We start from the raw sequence: 20538 nt of genomic DNA on the forward strand, positions 1-20538 counted from the left end.
ATTACTTAGAATAAAAAATTTAAAAATAAACCATTTAATCACTTAAATCATTGTGAAATATTAGTATATATCGGATAACGTATTATATCACGATAACATTAACACTCTTTGTATTCGCTCTAGTATATAAAAGGGTGTTGTTACGCTTGATATAAAACACTTTTAATAGTCACAAACCATGAGCAGGTATATAAAGATGCGTATAATAAAAAAATATATGTGTTTGGTGAATGTAAATGTAGAAATTTTTAACAAAAACAAAGACGTCAAAACACAATTAACCATTGTTAAAAAAAAAGGGGGGGATGAATAAATAATTGTAAAAATTCCACGTCTGAATGCTTCAAATTTCAGAATAGATTAAAGCATTATTAGTCTACTTTATTTATATAAAATTGCTTTAATATGCTCTTAATCATTTATCATACTTTATAAATTTATCACATGTTTTTCGTGTTTGATTGTTATGATTGTTATTAATTCATTAACAATTAAAATGTTATTTATTCGTCTATAGTAATCTTTTGTCTAAAATGTTAAATATTTTTTTAAATATAAAAAAAAATATTATTGAAACAATGAATATATGTAATAATGATAAATAATAATTTTAATTAATTAAATTATATTGATAATTCAGAACAGTTGAGTCACTTACGTCTTATCACGTTATTGTTACAATGGAATTTAGTTAAGCTTATAATTAATTGATAAGAAAAATTTAATAACTATAAATGATTAATTTTAAGTAATTTAATTAAATTATTCCTTTAAGGAAATATCTTTCAAGTGTTACGCCTTTTCTTATTTTTATAATCTTTAATTTTATCGACTACTTTTGATTACGGATACAAAGTTTATTGGGGGGTTTTTAAGTTCTAGACTGAAACTCATACAAATTTTAGTCGTTTTGATCATAATTTTGGCTTATAAATATGCTTCCAATTGTTCGTTTTTAAGTATAAAGTAATTTTGTTAATTAACTAAAATTTTAATAAGACTTTTATTCAATATTATGATAATGTAGAATTTAATGTAAGCTCTTCCCCTTATTATATATAAGNAAAGACATATTGCATGATTTTTGTTTTTATTTTCAGGGAAAAATTACAATCATATTTGCGAAATTTTTACCAGAAAAGTGAATTTTTTTCATAAACTTTCCTCATCAAACGGGAAATTTGTATTTTTTTTTTCAATTTTTAATTTTTTTTTCAATTTGCATTGGAAACCCGTTTACAAATGTAGGATTGGAACACTACATATGAAGAAGAAGTGCAATAATTAAATCAAATTTATATTGTATTCGTTACATTTTCTATAAAGAGATATGGCATAAAATCAATTATATTCGGATATGAAGGAGAAATGAATACTTCACGAGAACACAAATGATATATTCGTGATTTTATGTGACAAATAACACATCACACGTTACAATAAGCTTGTTTAAATACATCGAGAACATTAAGTACACGTTTCGCGAATGCGTATACGAGTAATAAAAGGTTTACTATGTACAAGAACATTTGGTTTCACTCCAAATCTTGGTTATAACCATAATGTTCTTTTGACTAGAGTTCACTCATCATTCTCTTTCATTTCTTATAATATATATAATAATAATTAAAAGATAAAAACGCAAACGTGCTAATACATAACGCGATATTTTGCAACTACTATATACAATATTTAATATATATTTTTTAATAATAAACATAACTTAATTTAGGAAACAAGAATGAAACATTTTACATGGAAAATAATCTTAATTTCTCAATTGGTATCCTAAGAAATAATGTCTAAGAAGAGCCGATGTATACAGTTCTTAAGTCATTCGTAGCAACGCGATAGATAAAGCGTACAAACATACAATCACTGAACGCGACTGGTGGGGAGTGGATGTATTTTTATTTTGTATTATTATTATTTTTTTATTATTATTTTGGAGATCCCCGAATTGGCACAGATATTAGCGCTTTCGGTTTTCTTCTTGTCATCCTACAGTTAACTGTTTTGTTAAGCGATGCGCTTGGATCCCATGAAGAGGCACAGCCATTAGGAAGGCACGTTCACAGTCTGGCTTTCGTAAATGCAAAAAGGATGAAAAGTAAGAATTATTCCTCTTTTTTTTGGCAATCTCCGAGTGAAAGTAAATAGACAAGACTACATTACGAGACGAAACTAGTTATGAAAATTATTATTGGTACTATATATATATATATTCATATATTTTTATAAATATGCAACTGCCATTCATACGTATAAACACGAACCTTTCACACCGTTTAAATTCTTAGCCGCATATGCTATTCTCGCGTGGAATGCTTGCTGAGTAACTAAATTCCTCCTGGGTCTATCATGCCCAGTGGATGAATCGGTAGCCTCTAATAAATAGGCTTTAATTCTATTAGGAAGCTTTAGTTGAATGACATCATTGTCATTTCGTAAGCAGCTCATAACAGCCGAACGGCATCTGTCTTGCAAATCTGTATATTCTCGTTTCATTTGACCCAATGACATTTCTGTTTTAGCAGCCGTGGAGCATACAATTGGATACAGTTCCTCTTGTATCAAATGGAGCCCAGTAAATGCCACACCTAAGCATGTCCCATCTTTATAATATGTAAGTGTACCCTGTCGACCGTCGAAGAGAATACCAACTGTAGTAGCTTCGTTTTCTCTGAATGGCTTGGTGTACTGTCTCCATTCTCCGTTATGCCAAAGTAGGCCTTTATGCGACAGGCCCCAACCTTGACCGTCTTCACCCAACATGTTTACAAATGCATCTACATGCAGTCGAGCCTTCTTGGTTCCTATTCCGAACATCATACTGGTTCCAAATATCCTCTGTGATACTTTAACTTCCCAATAGTATCGTCCTCTGTTAAGAATGCGAGTACCACGTACACCGGCTGTACCATTGCTCCAATTTGGATGAAAATGTGCAGTGCGTAATTTCGGTCCATATAATCTAACTTCGTGTGACTTATCACGTCGATTCCAACACCAATTATCGGTGCATCCATATCTTAATGGTTCATCCTGTACATTTGCCATTACAGGAATCTGTAGAAAAAGAATATATTCATGTTAAAATATTTATTTTATATTATATAAAAATATAATTTCAGATTAATATTTATAAAATTAATAAAATATTTCAAGAAAATTAAACGATAACATTGCCGTCAAGTTTAAATAACATGCAGGAAAACCTGATTTACAGGGGAGGATACAACAACTTGCAACAGATGGCAAGTTTATTGAGTACAATTTTCCAGTTTTGTTACATAATATCATAAAATTTCATCGTTATGTCATATAATACAACAATATAACAATGATTTTTATTTCTCATTACTAATATTACACGTAGTAAAATTTAAAAGCTTAAACAAAAACTAATGCTTGAAAAATTCGAAGTGATAATATGTAAATAATGAAAATAGCTTTAATTATTACATTTTAAAATGAGTAAACTTCAAAGATTAAAATATAAAATGTAAAAGTAATACAAATAAAATATTTTACATTATCAAAAAATTATAAAAATTATGTTATTTTGAGTACAATTACACATTAAAATGGTTTACTTATTTGTTTAAATTAAATTTTGTTTAAAGTATAAAACAAACAAAACAATATTTTAATTTTGTTAAGTAATGTTAATTACAACGATAAAATGAATGATTTCATTTTATTTTGTGTTTTTTTAAATACTATATATAAAAAATAATTTTAAAATTTAAAATTAAAATATTAGCAAAGAAATAGAACAAAAATATTATTTTCTATCATTGGAAATAGCTTTTTTCCTCGTTTAATGCATCTGTCTGAAACTAGGGGAAAAAGGAGATGATAATATGACTTGACACATACAGTGAAATATAGCAGAAGTGCAGAGAAAATAAGCTTCTTTTCGTTATCTTATCAACTTTTCTATCACCAAAAAGTATTTTCTATTCTGCCAATCTGTTGCACGTCTAAAAGTAACTACATTTTGAATATTGACAATAAAGTAATCGAAATTATTCTATATAAAATCTAAAATAACCAAATTCAAAAGCTTTCTTATATTTTCATTTTGCATAATTTTCGAATTTAAATATTTAAAAATTGATTTTTAAAATGCGAAAATAACATATTTATTCTACTACTTTTCAAATAATATCTACAATTTTAAAAACATGCTTCAATATTAGAGTCTGGACATTTTAAATCAATATAACAAATTATTTAAATAAATAATTCTTAATTTAATAAAATATTTTAAAGCTTTTTATATAAACCTGTTTATATTATTTTAAAATTGTATTTAAGTTGAGATGATGGAGGAAAGGACAAAAAAGCCATTTCTTGCGATTGCTCCTTAGATAACATTTGAAGCAGCTGTGAGTTAGATCGATTTAAGATCTATTTTAGTAAATTAAGAACATCCGAGTCAATAGCTTCAATTTTATTGATTTATAAATTTTGTTAAATTATTTACGGTCCAATTACATAAAGAACTGAAAACTGATATTACTTTTTTTTTTCGAAATGAAAAAATAAAATTTACCTTTATTACGACTTACATTTCATTTACTAAAGTTACACTTTATTTTCATTGTAAAAACGAAAAAATTTAAGCTAATTTCTTATTTTAAAACATTTTTATTAAGATACTTTCATATTTTAAGCAAGTGTTCTTCTTCTATAAAACTGTAACAACGAACTATACTCAGTTACGATTATAAGACGTTAATGATAATTTTTAGGCCAACTGTAAAATTGTATTCAATTTTTTACGATTTAATATACAGTATATATTACAGTTAATCGTCTTCTTGCAGTATTATATCAAATTTTTTGACAGATTTAGTATAAAACACAGTTATACTTAACGATAATTATCCTCGTCACGCAAGAACAACAATTTCGATTATCAATCATAAAAAAAAACAGGTTCGAGAAATTTTCTAATTAAAGTAGATTATAGATGTATTCTGGAGTTTTGAAGTATAATTTATTTCCATCTTTATATGGAGAATATTTAAATAAATACGACATATCGATAAATTTTGAGTGACAGTTGAGAGAACGTTCAACAAAGAACCTGATATCTACCATAATTATCCTTCGTGATTATCGTTTTTCGTGATATTCTATAGTGCCAATATATATTATGGTGTTTCCTGTTAGTATTTTGAATTTTTAATTTATGGTTAAAAATAAAGAAAGCATTATAAACTATATATTATATAGCGTAAGTATTTGTTTTTAAGAATGTTGACAGCAAAATCCTGTAATTTGTTATCAATATAAATTGTAGGGTTTGCTATAAATGTAGAGTTTTAATTTTTTATTTAGTTAGAAATAAACAAAAATAAATAAACAGTAAATCTTTGTCAGTAATTTTAACGCTGTAAATCTCATAATCTCTGCCGAGTGTAGAATTTATAATAAAGGAAATTTATCAATTTTTTAAATTAAAAACTGTAAAAGGACATAAATATCCAAGTATATAAGAATAATCGTTTGTCAGCATTGTAAATATAAGACCTAAAAGCATATAAACTGTAAGTTTTTAAGATTATAGGATGACTGTATCCTTTAAAATAACTGATGTAGAATTTAGTTAACTAATAGCTAAAACATTGATCTAACTGACTGTATTAAAAGAAAACTAATCCTATAATTTATAAAAACGATGAAATTATGAAGAAAAATTTAAATTTTTTAAACTTTTTCCAACAGCAAACTCTATAATCTGTTTAAAATCTACACTACAATAAATGAATATCTTGCAGTTTAAAGTAAATGATATGTTAGAAATAATAAATTGCATAAGAATTATTTTGTTTCTAGAGTTATTGATAGAGAAATCNTCTTATTTCAATATAATTTTATAAAGACTTAAAATATTATAAATATGAGAGGTGAACACTTGAGTTTAAGGGTTTAAAATTAATCAAAAATGCCCTTAATCTTAATAAGATAACCTTAATATCCTTAAGATATACCTTATTAATGGTTTAAAATTAGTCAAAGATAAGGCTATTAAAGTAAAGTATATCTTAAGGGTGTCCAGAGTTTAAGATTAGTCAAATTTTTTTCCAAATGTTTGACTAATTAACGTTATTTCTTTTATAAATAATTATTCATAAACTCTGAAAAGATTTAATTTTTAATGCTCTTAAGGACTTAAGGATAGATGTTTCTAGGATTCAATTAACGAGTTTAAGAATACATTAAAATTGTTTTAATGTTAAAGATTTTAACATAAAATAAAAATAAAACCTTAATAAAATGTTTTAAGATAAGATTTAGGATTATTTATTAGAATAAGATCTAATATTAAAGCGAATATCGCTATGATATTATTTAATAAATGATATAAAAACCTAATTTTCTCTCGTCTTATATCTTAGACAATTTAAACTTTTTTCTTCAAAATAATAATAAATATAGTTAATATTTTGCTTATTTAATTACTACTAATAATTTAAATTATTCATAAGTAATATAATTTAAATTGTTATTAATAATTAGTATAATATAATTTTATTAATATTCTTTTAAAATATATATTATTATTTACATTAATTTTAATTTAATTGTAATGTGATTCTATTGATGCAAATTCAATTGAATTTAACTCCAAAGTTCTAAGTGATTTTTACACAAAAAACATTCTTTTTCTCTCGTTTCCAATTGACCTCAAAATTCGATTTTTTTTTAATAGTGCAAAAGTCAGCTTTATCTATATCCAAGGTCATAGGTATTTTATTATCAAAATTCTCTCAGGTGATTGCAATGTTTGTACTTATAACAGAGTTAAAATCGTTACAAATTAACGCAGTTATATTTATTAATCTATAAAGATCTTTAGCAAATTAAGCGAATTATTAAAAGAAATATATCAGAATTATTCTTTTCAGGGAACGAATGGCGAATTTAAAGGAATTATTTACATTGTAAATACAACAAAAATATTTCGAAAATGGGTTCGACTTTAAGAAAAAAACAAGAAAAATATTCAAGTTTAATCCATGTTATAAATCGCATTTGATCAGCGGGGGTTTTGACTTTTTTTTACACGACAATCACAGCGTGGGGTGGACACAAACTGTTTATAGCATTGGACAGCTGTCTCTTCATAAGAAATAACACCACCTTCGACTAAACCATAACACGATTTAGCAAAAATATTTAAAAAAAAAAATAATATAAATGATCTTAATAAAGTTTTAACTATGTACAGTATATAAGAGTCGTTACAATGATGTATGAAAAAATATAACACTCTATCTAATACCATTATCGTACAGACTAAACCCATTAAGTTTAATTGATAAACATTTTTAGATTTAGAAAAAAAAGAAATAAATTCCTGTTAGAATATCTCGAACGACTTTAAATTATGGTAAATTTATTATTAAGCCCGGAGAGAGGGTTATAAATTTTTAAACCACACAAGCAGCTACTGTATAAGAAGAGAACGTTACATGTCACCGTGTCCCAAAGCATTATACTTATTAGTAGTCAGGTAGTGACGCTTGTCCTCGTCATCTTGTAGGTCTCGGGGTGGTCCAAGAAATTTTATGTTTAGAAATTGTATAGACTTCTTCAAACAAGTTGAGTCAGATAAGATATGGGTGTCCTGCTGTATAGAGTATCTCTTCTATTCCCATCGCCTTGATGTAATACAGGATTTGTTCTCATTAGAGGACCTCATACGGTTTCATATAAATAGAATATAAAACGTAAATGATATATTATCTCTTTAACTTCTATGCTTTATTTTCGACTGTTTTGTGCTGAATATATATTATTCTGAACTTTATACGCATCTAAATTTTCTATCAAACTTAATAATTTAATTTTAATTAATAACACATCTTCTATAGGAATTCTATAATAAATTAAATGCGATTATAGGCATAATTTTTATGTTTAATTCTTGCCTAACTTTCTTAGTGAATGTATTTTCATTGAAAAGCAGTTATTTAGTATGAACATGAGTTTATAGAAAGAAATATGAGTATATATTGTGTATAATATGAAACATTTCAAAATTAATGTGCTTTATGAGCAAAATTGTAAGCAGTTTTCCATATTAACTTGATCATTCTATATATAAAATGAAAGAAAATATATTATTAGCATAAATTGACTTATTGTGAGTATGAATGAGTGTAATTTGAAAGTAAATATTCTCTTATAAAGACATAATTTTAAAACAATTTTACCTTAAGAATATAAAACGAATATATCTTCATAAATCCATAATTTGAAATCCAATATGAGATCTATCATAAGAAAACTTGAAATTTTAAGTCTACTACGAGCATGAAATTATAATTCGGTCCCCGTAATAAAGCGTGAAATAAGTTTAATGGGAGACAAAAAAGGAAATTAATAGATAATTTAGGACTTTAACAATAAGAAACAGAGGTTGCACTGTAGTAAATGAATAAGGAAATGTGTTGTAGGCTTTTTGCCTACTTTAGGCGTCAGAAATCTCCAAGTGGCAATGTGTCAGTCCAAATATAGAAATCTTATTAAAGTAGAAAGAAGTTTATAGCGGTCATTTGGGCAAGTCTTGTTAAAATTTCAAGCCTCGTTTGACCTTTGTTATGCGATTTAGCTTTTTTTTTTTCTTTTTAACTTTTTTTAATCTGTCTTATAACACTCTTTAGGCATTTCATGCTTTAAAGAATAACATACTGTTTAGGGTCATGACCTCTTAGAAAACCTTTCATAAAAGAATGATTCTCTGTTGGTGAACGTTTCATTCTAACGTCAGCAGTACTTAATGTTAAATATCTTTAGAGGAAGTCTTTCTATAATAAACTTTCCAAATAGATTTATTTTTTGATAGACGTGAATGAGGTTTTCTAAATTTTAAACCCTTAATACAGCTTTATATAGTATTATTTTATTTAAATTAAATTATTTCTGATAAAAATGCTTTATTAATTTACCTCTATATACATTATGCAATTATAAAATTCATTTTCCAAGAATTCACAACTGTATCACAGCATGAAGCTTCCATATCCATTTGATAAACATTATATATTAAAATAAATAAATATTGTATTAAATTTGGTATTTTTCTCATAAATTATTTATGTGAAATGCTTTATAAACAAAATTTAACATGTCATTTTTGTAAATAAAGATGCTAAACTTATTCTTTATAGCGCTCTCCTCAAATAACATATACATTTATTGATGATATAACAGTAAATATCATTCAAGATATGTAAAATAACTCGTAATTATACAAGTATATACATCAATCATCTCAAATTTCTCATATTTAACCAGTTTTTCGTTTGATGTAGAAGGATAATTGATTCAATTACGTTATGAAACTTTGTGAAATCTCATAATGTTTGCAGGTCGAAATGCAATATTGCCTAATTTAAGTAATAATATATGCTGCAAACGCACATTAGACACATTCAAACACGAAACAAGATCCAAATTTTAATTATAAAGATGAAAATAAGCAAAAATTCTAAGAAAATTTTCTTATTTCGTCATTAATTTGGTGATAAATTAACAGCTAAATTTGTATATAAATTTTTTTTATAGGTCTATACTTATTCTATCCACCTTAGTTAATTTTAATTAGTCTGCAGTGAATTGTATCTACATTAAATCTTATCTACAGTACAATTGTAGTTGGTATGCAAGATGCATTATAATGTTCTGTTCGGCAGTAATATTAAAGTATGTAAACATATTGGCATTTTATAAAAGTTCCTGTAACGTTATTCAGGTTATCTAGACGATAACTCGAGTGATAATGCGATCGTAGAGCTTATTGAGACCAATCATCGAACGAGAATGTGTTTAGATGTTGACCTCGAGTACTTTAGATTCGGAGATGTATGTTATAACGAGGCCAAGTACTTTTTGAGGAAACCTGTCTTCGATATAACGATTGCCATCGCTAATTTTAAAAAAATAATTTGAACGAAAGCATTTATTAGAAGTCAGTCAATCATTTTCATGTAGTAAACTGAAGTTTCTGCACAACGTTCGACATAAATGCAGATATTTTTATTCCAAAAGTTTCATTTTAAACATTCGAAATACAAAATTTTAGCAAATTTTGTAATCAATTTATATCTCAGAAATTTTTTCTAGTTTTTTTTTGTATATTTAAACATTTAATCATAAGCAAATTAATTAAAACAAAGCAGATTTCATCCTAAATTATTATCTGGGATGTAGTCTGAAGGAAGAATTCTTTATAAATTTATATTTAATTTTTAAAATTTTAACTGCCCGAATCAAAAATAAAAATTAAAAACAATTTTTTCAAGTTTCTTACCTTCAAGGAACTTGTAATATTTCGAATTTCACTATTCAGAAAATCAAGTAATACGTTTATATCTTTTGTACAACACACATTTTGTACAATTATATGTAAATTTCTCAAATTAAATTGAATATTCTAATTATATATTTCCTAAATAAGATCTATTTAAATTTTATAATAAAAAAAATTCTATATGCTGTATAAAGCCTAAATTATAAAATTTTATTTAGAAAATTTCAAAAGTAAAGAATTGAAAATTTGCAGATAACTTTAAGTAACGAGTTCTAAAAATAAATTTTATTATATATTATTATTAAAAAAGGTAGTATTAACTTTAATTTATCAATATACAGGCAAACCTCGTTGTAATGCCATCATTTATTTGCCTCTGAAATTGGAACTAAATCGAGGAATCACCCAATAAAAATTATTTAACTAGTTATAAACGCAAGTTTGATGGTAACAATGTCATTTTCAATACAAAATCTTACATATACTTAATTTAGAGATATAGATTGTAGTGTTTTATACTGTAGTTATGAAGAACGAGCATTGGTTGGCGCTGTACGAGGGTGGTTGGCGTTATAGGGAAGGTCGCCATTCGAGGTTTCGCTGTATTATATATATTTTAATTGATTCTAAGAGATTGTTTTTTTAAGAATTAAATGTTGTTATATCCAAGCAATTTGTACCACATACAATAATTAATAGCGTAAAAATGCTTTAGTAGCAATTTTCTTAATTATTAGAAATTTAGCTTAATTTATATTGCAAAAAATAAAGATTCTGATAATTATTTTTCTTTTAAAATCGTATATCATGAAGCGAATCATATTAAAAAGTGAATTGATACATTTCAGAAAGAAGTAAAAGTTTTAACAGAGAAGAATTCTTGATTTTATTTTTAATGATATTAACGAATAATGTTTATATGTTTTTAAAAACAGAATTAATGTAGACACACGCACACTACTTTTGGCCTTATAATTTCGGCCATTTTTCTTTACCATAGTTTAATAAATGGAAGAAAAATTGAAACTTTTAGAATAAAATTACAATTATATCGTTTATTCGCAAACGTAGTAATTAATTTTACTTATTTATTTTCGCGTTAAATCTAGAGAGACCTATGTATATATATATATATAAATATTATATTTATTTACGCTAAATTAAAGTGGATTATGCTCCCTCTGTTCTCTCTCTCTCTCCTCCTTGATACATCCATTCTTATCTATTTTATCAAGTAAGAAATTCTTACTTATAAATAATATTTATTAAAAAAAATAAATTTAAATAATACATTTTAAAACTATTTCATTCTAGATATTAATATATAGATTAATATAGAAAACTTTTTAATAAGAAGAATTTTATCTTCTTGCCAACTGAAAAAAACATTATCTTGTATTACTATAAAAGTTTAAAAATATATAAATTATTTCTTTTTATGGTTATAAATAATAAAAAATTCCTCTTCCAAGTATTTCTAATATTGGATTATATAAGTCCATAAGAAATTTCTACAAAAATGTTATTGCTTTGCTCTTTATTGCTTTATAACGATTATATTGCTTCATAAGAAATTCATTATAGACTTGCTATTAATTTAAAAAACTTCGAATATATTTTAATTCACTTATGAAAATTGAAGATTTTCATAAATGTTTTAATTTAGTTTTTTCTGTTAAAATTCTTGAAAAAATTTATATTATTTAAAATTTATAATATCAAACTGTTGATACTGTAGAGAATTATTGCTTAGTATTAAATTAAAGATACAAACGTTTCAAATCAATTTAAAAATTTTAATGAAATTAATTCATAAAAATTAATTTTTATTTTATAATTTAACTTTTGGACATTAGATGGCGCGGCAGTTTAGGAAAATAAACTGATCTAAAGTCACTTCTGCCATCTGGTTTCGAAAATAAGAACTAAAATTTTTAAATACAGTATCTCGAAATTATGAAAATTTCTTTTTTTACACGACGAGTCATTAAAATTTTAATATAACAAATTTCAATTATTTTATTATTACATAATTTTTTTATTTATTAGAATATCTACAATCTTCTTAATAAAGTTAATTATAAAATAATTGGAATTAGTTTTGTTATCATTATTATTTTTACTAAAAACTAAATTTAAATTTCAAGGATATATAATCAATCTTTTAATGAATATTTACTTAAAAATTTTATTAAAAAATTTTTTTTACGATTTAATTAACATTTCGCGATTTAAAGAAAAGGTATAGTACCATGTAGTGCCCTCTATTGGATTTATTTATCATAAGGACTGTACGTAGCACCCTCTGCTGATATATTTTAAAATAAATATATGTTTATTTTTTGTTTTGTTTTTAAAAATTTTAATTTATATTTAAAAAAAGCAGAAAAATAAAGACATATTGCATGATTTTTGTTTTTATTTTCAGGGAAAAATTACAATCATATTTGCGAAATTTTTACCAGAAAAGTGAATTTTTTTCATAAACTTTCCTCATCAAACGGGAAATTTGTATTTTTTTTTTCAATTTTTAATTTTTTTTTCAATTTGCATTGGAAACCCGTTTACAAATGTAGGATTGGAACACTACATATGAAGAAGAAGTGCAATAATTAAATCAAATTTATATTGTATTCGTTACATTTTCTATAAAGAGATATGGCATAAAATCAATTATATTCGGATATGAAGGAGAAATGAATACTTCACGAGAACACAAATGATATATTCGTGATTTTATGTGACAAATAACACATCACACGTTACAATAAGCTTGTTTAAATACATCGAGAACATTAAGTACACGTTTCGCGAATGCGTATACGAGTAATAAAAGGTTTACTATGTACAAGAACATTTGGTTTCACTCCAAATCTTGGTTATAACCATAATGTTCTTTTGACTAGAGTTCACTCATCATTCTCTTTCATTTCTTATAATATATATAATAATAATTAAAAGATAAAAACGCAAACGTGCTAATACATAACGCGATATTTTGCAACTACTATATACAATATTTAATATATATTTTTTAATAATAAACATAACTTAATTTAGGAAACAAGAATGAAACATTTTACATGGAAAATAATCTTAATTTCTCAATTGGTATCCTAAGAAATAATGTCTAAGAAGAGCCGATGTATACAGTTCTTAAGTCATTCGTAGCAACGCGATAGATAAAGCGTACAAACATACAATCACTGAACGCGACTGGTGGGGAGTGGATGTATTTTTATTTTGTATTATTATTATTTTTTTATTATTATTTTGGAGATCCCCGAATTGGCACAGATATTAGCGCTTTCGGTTTTCTTCTTGTCATCCTACAGTTAACTGTTTTGTTAAGCGATGCGCTTGGATCCCATGAAGAGGCACAGCCATTAGGAAGGCACGTTCACAGTCTGGCTTTCGTAAATGCAAAAAGGATGAAAAGTAAGAATTATTCCTCTTTTTTTTGGCAATCTCCGAGTGAAAGTAAATAGACAAGACTACATTACGAGACGAAACTAGTTATGAAAATTATTATTGGTACTATATATATATATATTCATATATTTTTATAAATATGCAACTGCCATTCATACGTATAAACACGAACCTTTCACACCGTTTAAATTCTTAGCCGCATATGCTATTCTCGCGTGGAATGCTTGCTGAGTAACTAAATTCCTCCTGGGTCTATCATGCCCAGTGGATGAATCGGTAGCCTCTAATAAATAGGCTTTAATTCTATTAGGAAGCTTTAGTTGAATGACATCATTGTCATTTCGTAAGCAGCTCATAACAGCCGAACGGCATCTGTCTTGCAAATCTGTATATTCTCGTTTCATTTGACCCAATGACATTTCTGTTTTAGCAGCCGTGGAGCATACAATTGGATACAGTTCCTCTTGTATCAAATGGAGCCCAGTAAATGCCACACCTAAGCATGTCCCATCTTTATAATATGTAAGTGTACCCTGTCGACCGTCGAAGAGAATACCAACTGTAGTAGCTTCGTTTTCTCTGAATGGCTTGGTGTACTGTCTCCATTCTCCGTTATGCCAAAGTAGGCCTTTATGCGACAGGCCCCAACCTTGACCGTCTTCACCCAACATGTTTACAAATGCATCTACATGCAGTCGAGCCTTCTTGGTTCCTATTCCGAACATCATACTGGTTCCAAATATCCTCTGTGATACTTTAACTTCCCAATAGTATCGTCCTCTGTTAAGAATGCGAGTACCACGTACACCGGCTGTACCATTGCTCCAATTTGGATGAAAATGTGCAGTGCGTAATTTCGGTCCATATAATCTAACTTCGTGTGACTTATCACGTCGATTCCAACACCAATTATCGGTGCATCCATATCTTAATGGTTCATCCTGTACATTTGCCATTACAGGAATCTGTAGAAAAAGAATATATTCATGTTAAAATATTCATTTTCTATTAAATAAAAATATAATTTCAGATTAATATTTATAAAATTAATAAAATATTTCAAGAAAATTAAACGATAACATTGCCGTCAAGTTTAAATAACATGCAGGAAAACCTGATTTACAGGGGAGGATACAACAACTTGCAACAGATGGCAAGTTTATTGAGTACAATTTTCCAGTTTTGTTACATAATATCATAAAATTTCATCGTTATGTCATTTAATACAACAATATAACAATGATTTTTATTTCTCATTACTAATATTACACGTAGTAAAATTTAAAAGCTTAAACAAAAACTAATGCTTGAAAAATTCGAAGTGATAATATGTAAATAATGAAAATAGCTTTAATTATTACATTTTAAAATGAGTAAACTTCAAAGATTAAAATATAAAATGTAAAAGTAATACAAATAAAATATTTTACATTATCAAAAAATTATAAAAATTATGTTATTTTGAGTACAATTACACATTAAAATGGTTTACTTATTTGTTTAAATTAAATTTTGTTTAAAGTATAAAACAAACAAAACAATATTTTAATTTTGTTAAGTAATGTTAATTACAACGATAAAATGAATGATTTCATTTTATTTTGTGTTTTTTTAAATACTATATATAAAAAATAATTTTAAAATTTAAAATTAAAATATTAGCAAAGAAATAGAACAAAAATATTATTTTCTATCATTGGAAATAGCTTTTTTCCTCGTTTAATGCATCTGTCTGAAACTAGGGGAAAAAGGAGATGATAATATGACTTGACACATACAGTGAAATATAGCAGAAGTGCAGAGAAAATAAGCTTCTTTTCGTTATCTTATCAACTTTTCTATCACCAAAAAGTATTTTCTATTCTGCCAATCTGTTGCACGTCTAAAAGTAACTACATTTTGAATATTGACAATAAAGTAATCGAAATTATTCTATATAAAATCTAAAATAACCAAATTCAAAAGCTTTCTTATATTTTCATTTTGCATAATTTTCGAATTTAAATATTTAAAAATTGATTTTTAAAATGCGAAAATAACATATTTATTCTACTACTTTTCAAATAATATCTACAATTTTAAAAACATGCTTCAATATTAGAGTCTGGACATTTTAAATCAATATAACAAATTATTTAAATAAATAATTCTTAATTTAATAAAATATTTTAAAGCTTTTTATATAAACCTGTTTATATTATTTTAAAATTGTATTTAAGTTGAGATGATGGAGGAAAGGACAAAAAAGCCATTTCTTGCGATTGCTCCTTAGATAACATTTGAAGCAGCTGTGAGTTAGATCGATTTAAGATCTATTTTAGTAAATTAAGAACATCCGAGTCAATAGCTTCAATTTTATTGATTTATAAATTTTGTTAAATTATTTACGGTCCAATTACATAAAGAACTGAAAACTGATATTACTTTTTTTTTTCGAAATGAAAAAATAAAATTTACCTTTATTACGACTTACATTTCATTTACTAAAGTTACACTTTATTTTCATTGTAAAAACGAAAAAATTTAAGCTAATTTCTTATTTTAAAACATTTTTATTAAGATACTTTCATATTTTAAGCAAGTGTTCTTCTTCTATAAAACTGTAACAACGAACTATACTCAGTTACGATTATAAGACGTTAATGATAATTTTTAGGCCAACTGTAAAATTGTATTCAATTTTTTACGATTTAATATACAGTATATATTACAGTTAATCGTCTTCTTGCAGTATTATATCAAATTTTTTGACAGATTTAGTATAAAACACAGTTATACTTAACGATAATTATCCTCGTCACGCAAGAACAACAATTTCGATTATCAATCATAAAAAAAAACAGGTTCGAGAAATTTTCTAATTAAAGTAGATTATAGATGTATTCTGGAGTTTTGAAGTATAATTTATTTCCATCTTTATATGGAGAATATTTAAATAAATACGACATATCGATAAATTTTGAGTGACAGTTGAGAGAACGTTCAACAAAGAACCTGATATCTACCATAATTATCCTTCGTGATTATCGTTTTTCGTGATATTCTATAGTGCCAATATATATTATGGTGTTTCCTGTTAGTATTTTGAATTTTTAATTTATGGTTAAAAATAAAGAAAGCATTATAAACTATATATTATATAGCGTAAGTATTTGTTTTTAAGAATGTTGACAGCAAAATCCTGTAATTTGTTATCAATATAAATTGTAGGGTTTGCTATAAATGTAGAGTTTTAATTTTTTATTTAGTTAGAAATAAACAAAAATAAATAAACAGTAAATCTTTGTCAGTAATTTTAACGCTGTAAATCTCATAATCTCTGCCGAGTGTAGAATTTATAATAAAGGAAATTTATCAATTTTTTAAATTAAAAACTGTAAAAGGACATAAATATCCAAGTATATAAGAATAATCGTTTGTCAGCATTGTAAATATAAGACCTAAAAGCATATAAACAAACTGTAAGTTTTTAAGATTATAGGATGACTGTATCCTTTAAAATAACTGATGTAGAATTTAGTTAACTAATAGCTAAAACATTGATCTAACTGACTGTATTAAAAGAAAACTAATCCTATAATTTATAAAAACGATGAAATTATGAAGAAAAATTTAAATTTTTTAAACTTTTTCCAACAGCAAACTCTATAATCTGTTTAAAATCTACACTACAATAAATGAATATCTTGCAGTTTAAAGTAAATGATATGTTAGAAATAATAAATTGCATAAGAATTATTTTGTTTCTAGAGTTATTGATAGAGAAATCGGCTATGGTATTTTCTGTAAGTGAGCATTTTTATATGCTTTACTCTTGGCTAAAATACACGTAAACAGAGACAAAATGGGCAAAGAAATAACATAAAACTCGAACTTACCTCCAAGTAAGATACATAAAGCTCGGCATCGGTTGCCGAGCAGCGACGCTTTTTGCATTTCTTTGTCCGCGAAACCATTCAAATTAAACTTATCTAACCGTTAGCACAGGCGGTGGTGAACTACCAGCAGCGATCGCAGCTGTAACAGATGTGTGTGCTCTACCGTTAGACAGTTAACTTCCCCCCTTACGTTTCGCTCGCGTCAGGCACGTGCGGGGATCTATACCGACCAATGGCGCGACGAGTATGACCATCAGGGGCGTGAATCACTGTCTACATTAAGGGTCCCCCCCGTGTTTGTTACCCCGTCTCAGTTAGTTCTCGTCTAATGCGGGTGCTAACGGTTTCGCCTCGTATCCTATTAAACTCTTAATACATAAAGTTTATATGTCGATAGGTAATATATACCAAGCGAATATTAACGAATAAACTGTTTTACGATATCCTAAAGATGTTATAATACGATTCTCGATGCTTTCTGTATTATTTATGACGTGATGTATAGTAAATAAATAAAAGAAAAGCATGCTGTAAGCTTAAAATCGCGAGTTTATCTGATTTTAAACTATAGTAGGGGTGACCATGATATACAGCGAAGAAATCAATAATGTTCCAGTTATTGGAGTGGGTCTACACAATAAAATTCGTGCTTTTCATTCATTCATTACCGAGAGATCTAAATATAACCAGATATAGTTATATTACGCTTTCAAGCGTGATTTTATAAGCTTGAATGTATAAAATGAATAATGGGAAGTGAAATTTCAACTTTTCTACTTGAAATAAATTTCAAAAAATTGAAATAAAAACACACAAATGTTTGTTTATTCACAAGAGAAATATATTATTAATAGACCTATCTACACACAAAATCCATCTTTCTAAGTTACTTATACTTGAAAGAACACTTGACATTTATTTTGAAGTTTATGAAGAAGAAGCAATCATTGTCTTATGAACTTATAAACTATCAAATATGCTATTTTTTAAATAAAAAAAAAATCAAAGTTTGGAGTTTGTAAAGAAAATGTTATCGTGAGTGAGTGAATCTTATGAAGAAATTTACGATCACGCTTTAACATTTCACACTCATAATTTTGAAAACATTAACTTGCTTTACCTATGAATATACGTTAAAATATGTACAGAAAACATAATTAACTATAAAAAAAACAGCCTATAAATCAAACACGAACATGCTAACACATAACCATATTTATATTTTTGAATTTTATCCATCTGTTTACCTCTATCTGCACACTTTAAATTTGCATTTCAGTAAAGTCCTGATATCTTAGTATCAATCCTAATTAATTACTTATTATTTTATTTTAAAATCAAATAATTTAATTATAATTTTACTAAGAAACCGATTCAGACATATCGTCTACATGAAAAGAAAGTTAAACTTTAGAAGGAAATATCTTACAAAACACAAGGGAAGTAATATTTATTATAAAAATATATATTTGCTAAAGATTTGGATATAATATTAAAGCATTGTGGAGGTGGACAAATAAAATATATAAGAATATTTCGAGAGGAGTATGCTTAGAAAATAACATAATACAGAGTTCCGAGTATTAATTCTGTAGATTGTAGTCCATTAATTTTTAAATCTTTTGAAATATTGTACATTCATAAAAAAACGTAATTTCTATAGATACATAAAGTTCAATGTTTTCTTTTCTCAAATATACATATAAAGAAAAATGAATACTTTACTTTTCCTCTTCCTTCTCAGGTATAATAAGCATATGAATATGATACAAAATATTCATTTTAAAGCTCGTTGAGATCTCGTACAAAAGATGAATGATACGAAATTTTAAGAGAATAACAACACTATTTTTAGAATAAATTTCGAAAAATACGAATGAAAAATTTATAAAAACGTTAATTTTTTTTTTCAATTATCAAATAAATTAGAAGTTGAAGACTTTTAACAATCGCTCAAAAGAACAAATAAGCCAACTGTTAGCCTATGTTAATTAAGTTTAACTTTGAAGGAATTTTAGATCCTTCGGGCAAATATCCTTTGTTGACTTTTTAGCAAAGGATTTAACTAACTTACTATTAGAAAAGTTTTTTTTTTTTTTTTAATGTTATTGTTTCTTAAAATCTAGCTTTAATTCATCTTCCTTTATTTAAAATAAATAAANATAATTTATAAATAACTTTTTGTGACTTTTCATCATCTTGAAAGATCTGGCAACATTTAAAGTAGTTATTTAAAAATATTTTCCCAAACGTCGTCGGCATGGCAACATTGGTGGCGGAAGAACGGCCACTTTCGACTCCCTCCTACTGCCAGGCACGTGGATCAGTGAGGAAAGTGGCACGTGCGGGCATACGAGTTCCCACGTTGCAGTGTTGCCATCGTGGCGAGCATTTCCTGAAAGGGGGGAAAACAAATTGGATAAAATCTATTCATGATTTTTAAAATTAAACTAGTTTCTATTATCGGATACTTTTAAAGGTTACAACCTTTGATTAAACGAAAAAAAGTAGTATTAAGTGATAACCATCTGTTATATTGTACATTACTTATCGCCTACCTGCTAGAATTATATCGAAAAGTTAACTTTCGATTTTGGGATGTATAAGATAAAAAATTTATTGTCCCAAACTGAGAAAAAAATGTTTAAAATATATACACTATTAACGAAAAAACTAAAATAAAAATAGAATCTGACGAAATTTTCATTCATACATTTGTACAATTGGTTGAATAGTATACGAAATTTCCCATGTTACTATGGTGACTATGGACAATGACGTTGTTATGACGTTCTAATAAGACGGCCTTTATTTTCTGCTATACAACTGATCGTTAATTAATCATTTTTAATGAAAGTTATAAGCAAATTTATTGTGTTGTGCACGACATATAAA

General features: G+C 26.4%; 2 protein-coding genes across 6 annotated transcripts; both read right to left on the reverse strand.

Annotated features, from left to right (window-relative positions):
• Positions 1–1081: 1081 nt before the first annotated feature.
• Positions 1082–3358, reverse strand: LOC111614044 (SPRY domain-containing SOCS box protein 3-like). Of its 2 annotated transcripts, none has more exons than XM_023355431.1 (2): positions 3228–3358; positions 1082–3069 (listed from the first exon to the last, which is right to left on the reverse strand). In XM_023355431.1, exon 2 carries the CDS (start codon positions 3058–3060, stop codon positions 2257–2259), a length of 804 nt encoding a protein of 267 aa, XP_023211199.1. In that variant the 5' UTR covers positions 3061–3069; positions 3228–3358; the 3' UTR covers positions 1082–2256. The 2 variants fall into 2 exon arrangements, with proteins under 2 accessions (XP_023211199.1, XP_023211194.1); XM_023355426.1 differs by lacking the exon at positions 3228–3358 and adding an exon at positions 3179–3223.
• A 9384-nt stretch (positions 3359–12742) lies between these two features.
• On the reverse strand, positions 12743–19546 carry LOC111614057 (SPRY domain-containing SOCS box protein 3-like). Of its 4 annotated transcripts, none has more exons than XM_023355445.1 (2): positions 19369–19546; positions 12743–14730 (listed from the first exon to the last, which is right to left on the reverse strand). In XM_023355445.1, the coding sequence occupies exon 2, from the start codon at positions 14719–14721 to the stop codon at positions 13918–13920; it is 804 nt and encodes a 267-aa protein (XP_023211213.1). In that variant the 5' UTR covers positions 14722–14730; positions 19369–19546; the 3' UTR covers positions 12743–13917. The 4 variants fall into 4 exon arrangements, with proteins under 4 accessions (XP_023211213.1, XP_023211218.1, XP_023211209.1 ...); XM_023355450.1 differs by having other exon boundaries at positions 19364–19546; XM_023355441.1 differs by lacking the exon at positions 19369–19546 and adding an exon at positions 17644–18196.
• Between the last annotated feature and the right edge of the window lie 992 nt (positions 19547–20538).

This window comes from Centruroides sculpturatus, unplaced genomic scaffold, assembly GCF_000671375.1.
Source record: "Centruroides sculpturatus isolate CEXI.00-Female unplaced genomic scaffold, Cexi_2.0 scaffold2, whole genome shotgun sequence".
NCBI lineage: Eukaryota > Metazoa > Arthropoda > Arachnida > Scorpiones > Buthidae > Centruroides > Centruroides sculpturatus.

Coding starts and splice junctions, on each gene's coding strand:
- LOC111614057 (XM_023355441.1), bottom strand. CDS start 17,721: ATGGTTTCGCGGACAAAGAAATGCAAAAAGCGTCGCTGCTCGGCAACC. Junction 14,731..17,643: donor TTTATGTATCTTACTTGGAG/GTAAGTTCGAGT, acceptor CTTTTTCTACAG/ATTCCTGTAATGGCAAATGT.
- LOC111614044 (XM_023355426.1), bottom strand. CDS start 3,208: ATGTTATTTAAACTTGACGGCAATGTTATC. Junction 3,070..3,178: donor AACTTGACGGCAATGTTATC/GTTTAATTTTCT, acceptor CTTTTTCTACAG/ATTCCTGTAATGGCAAATGT.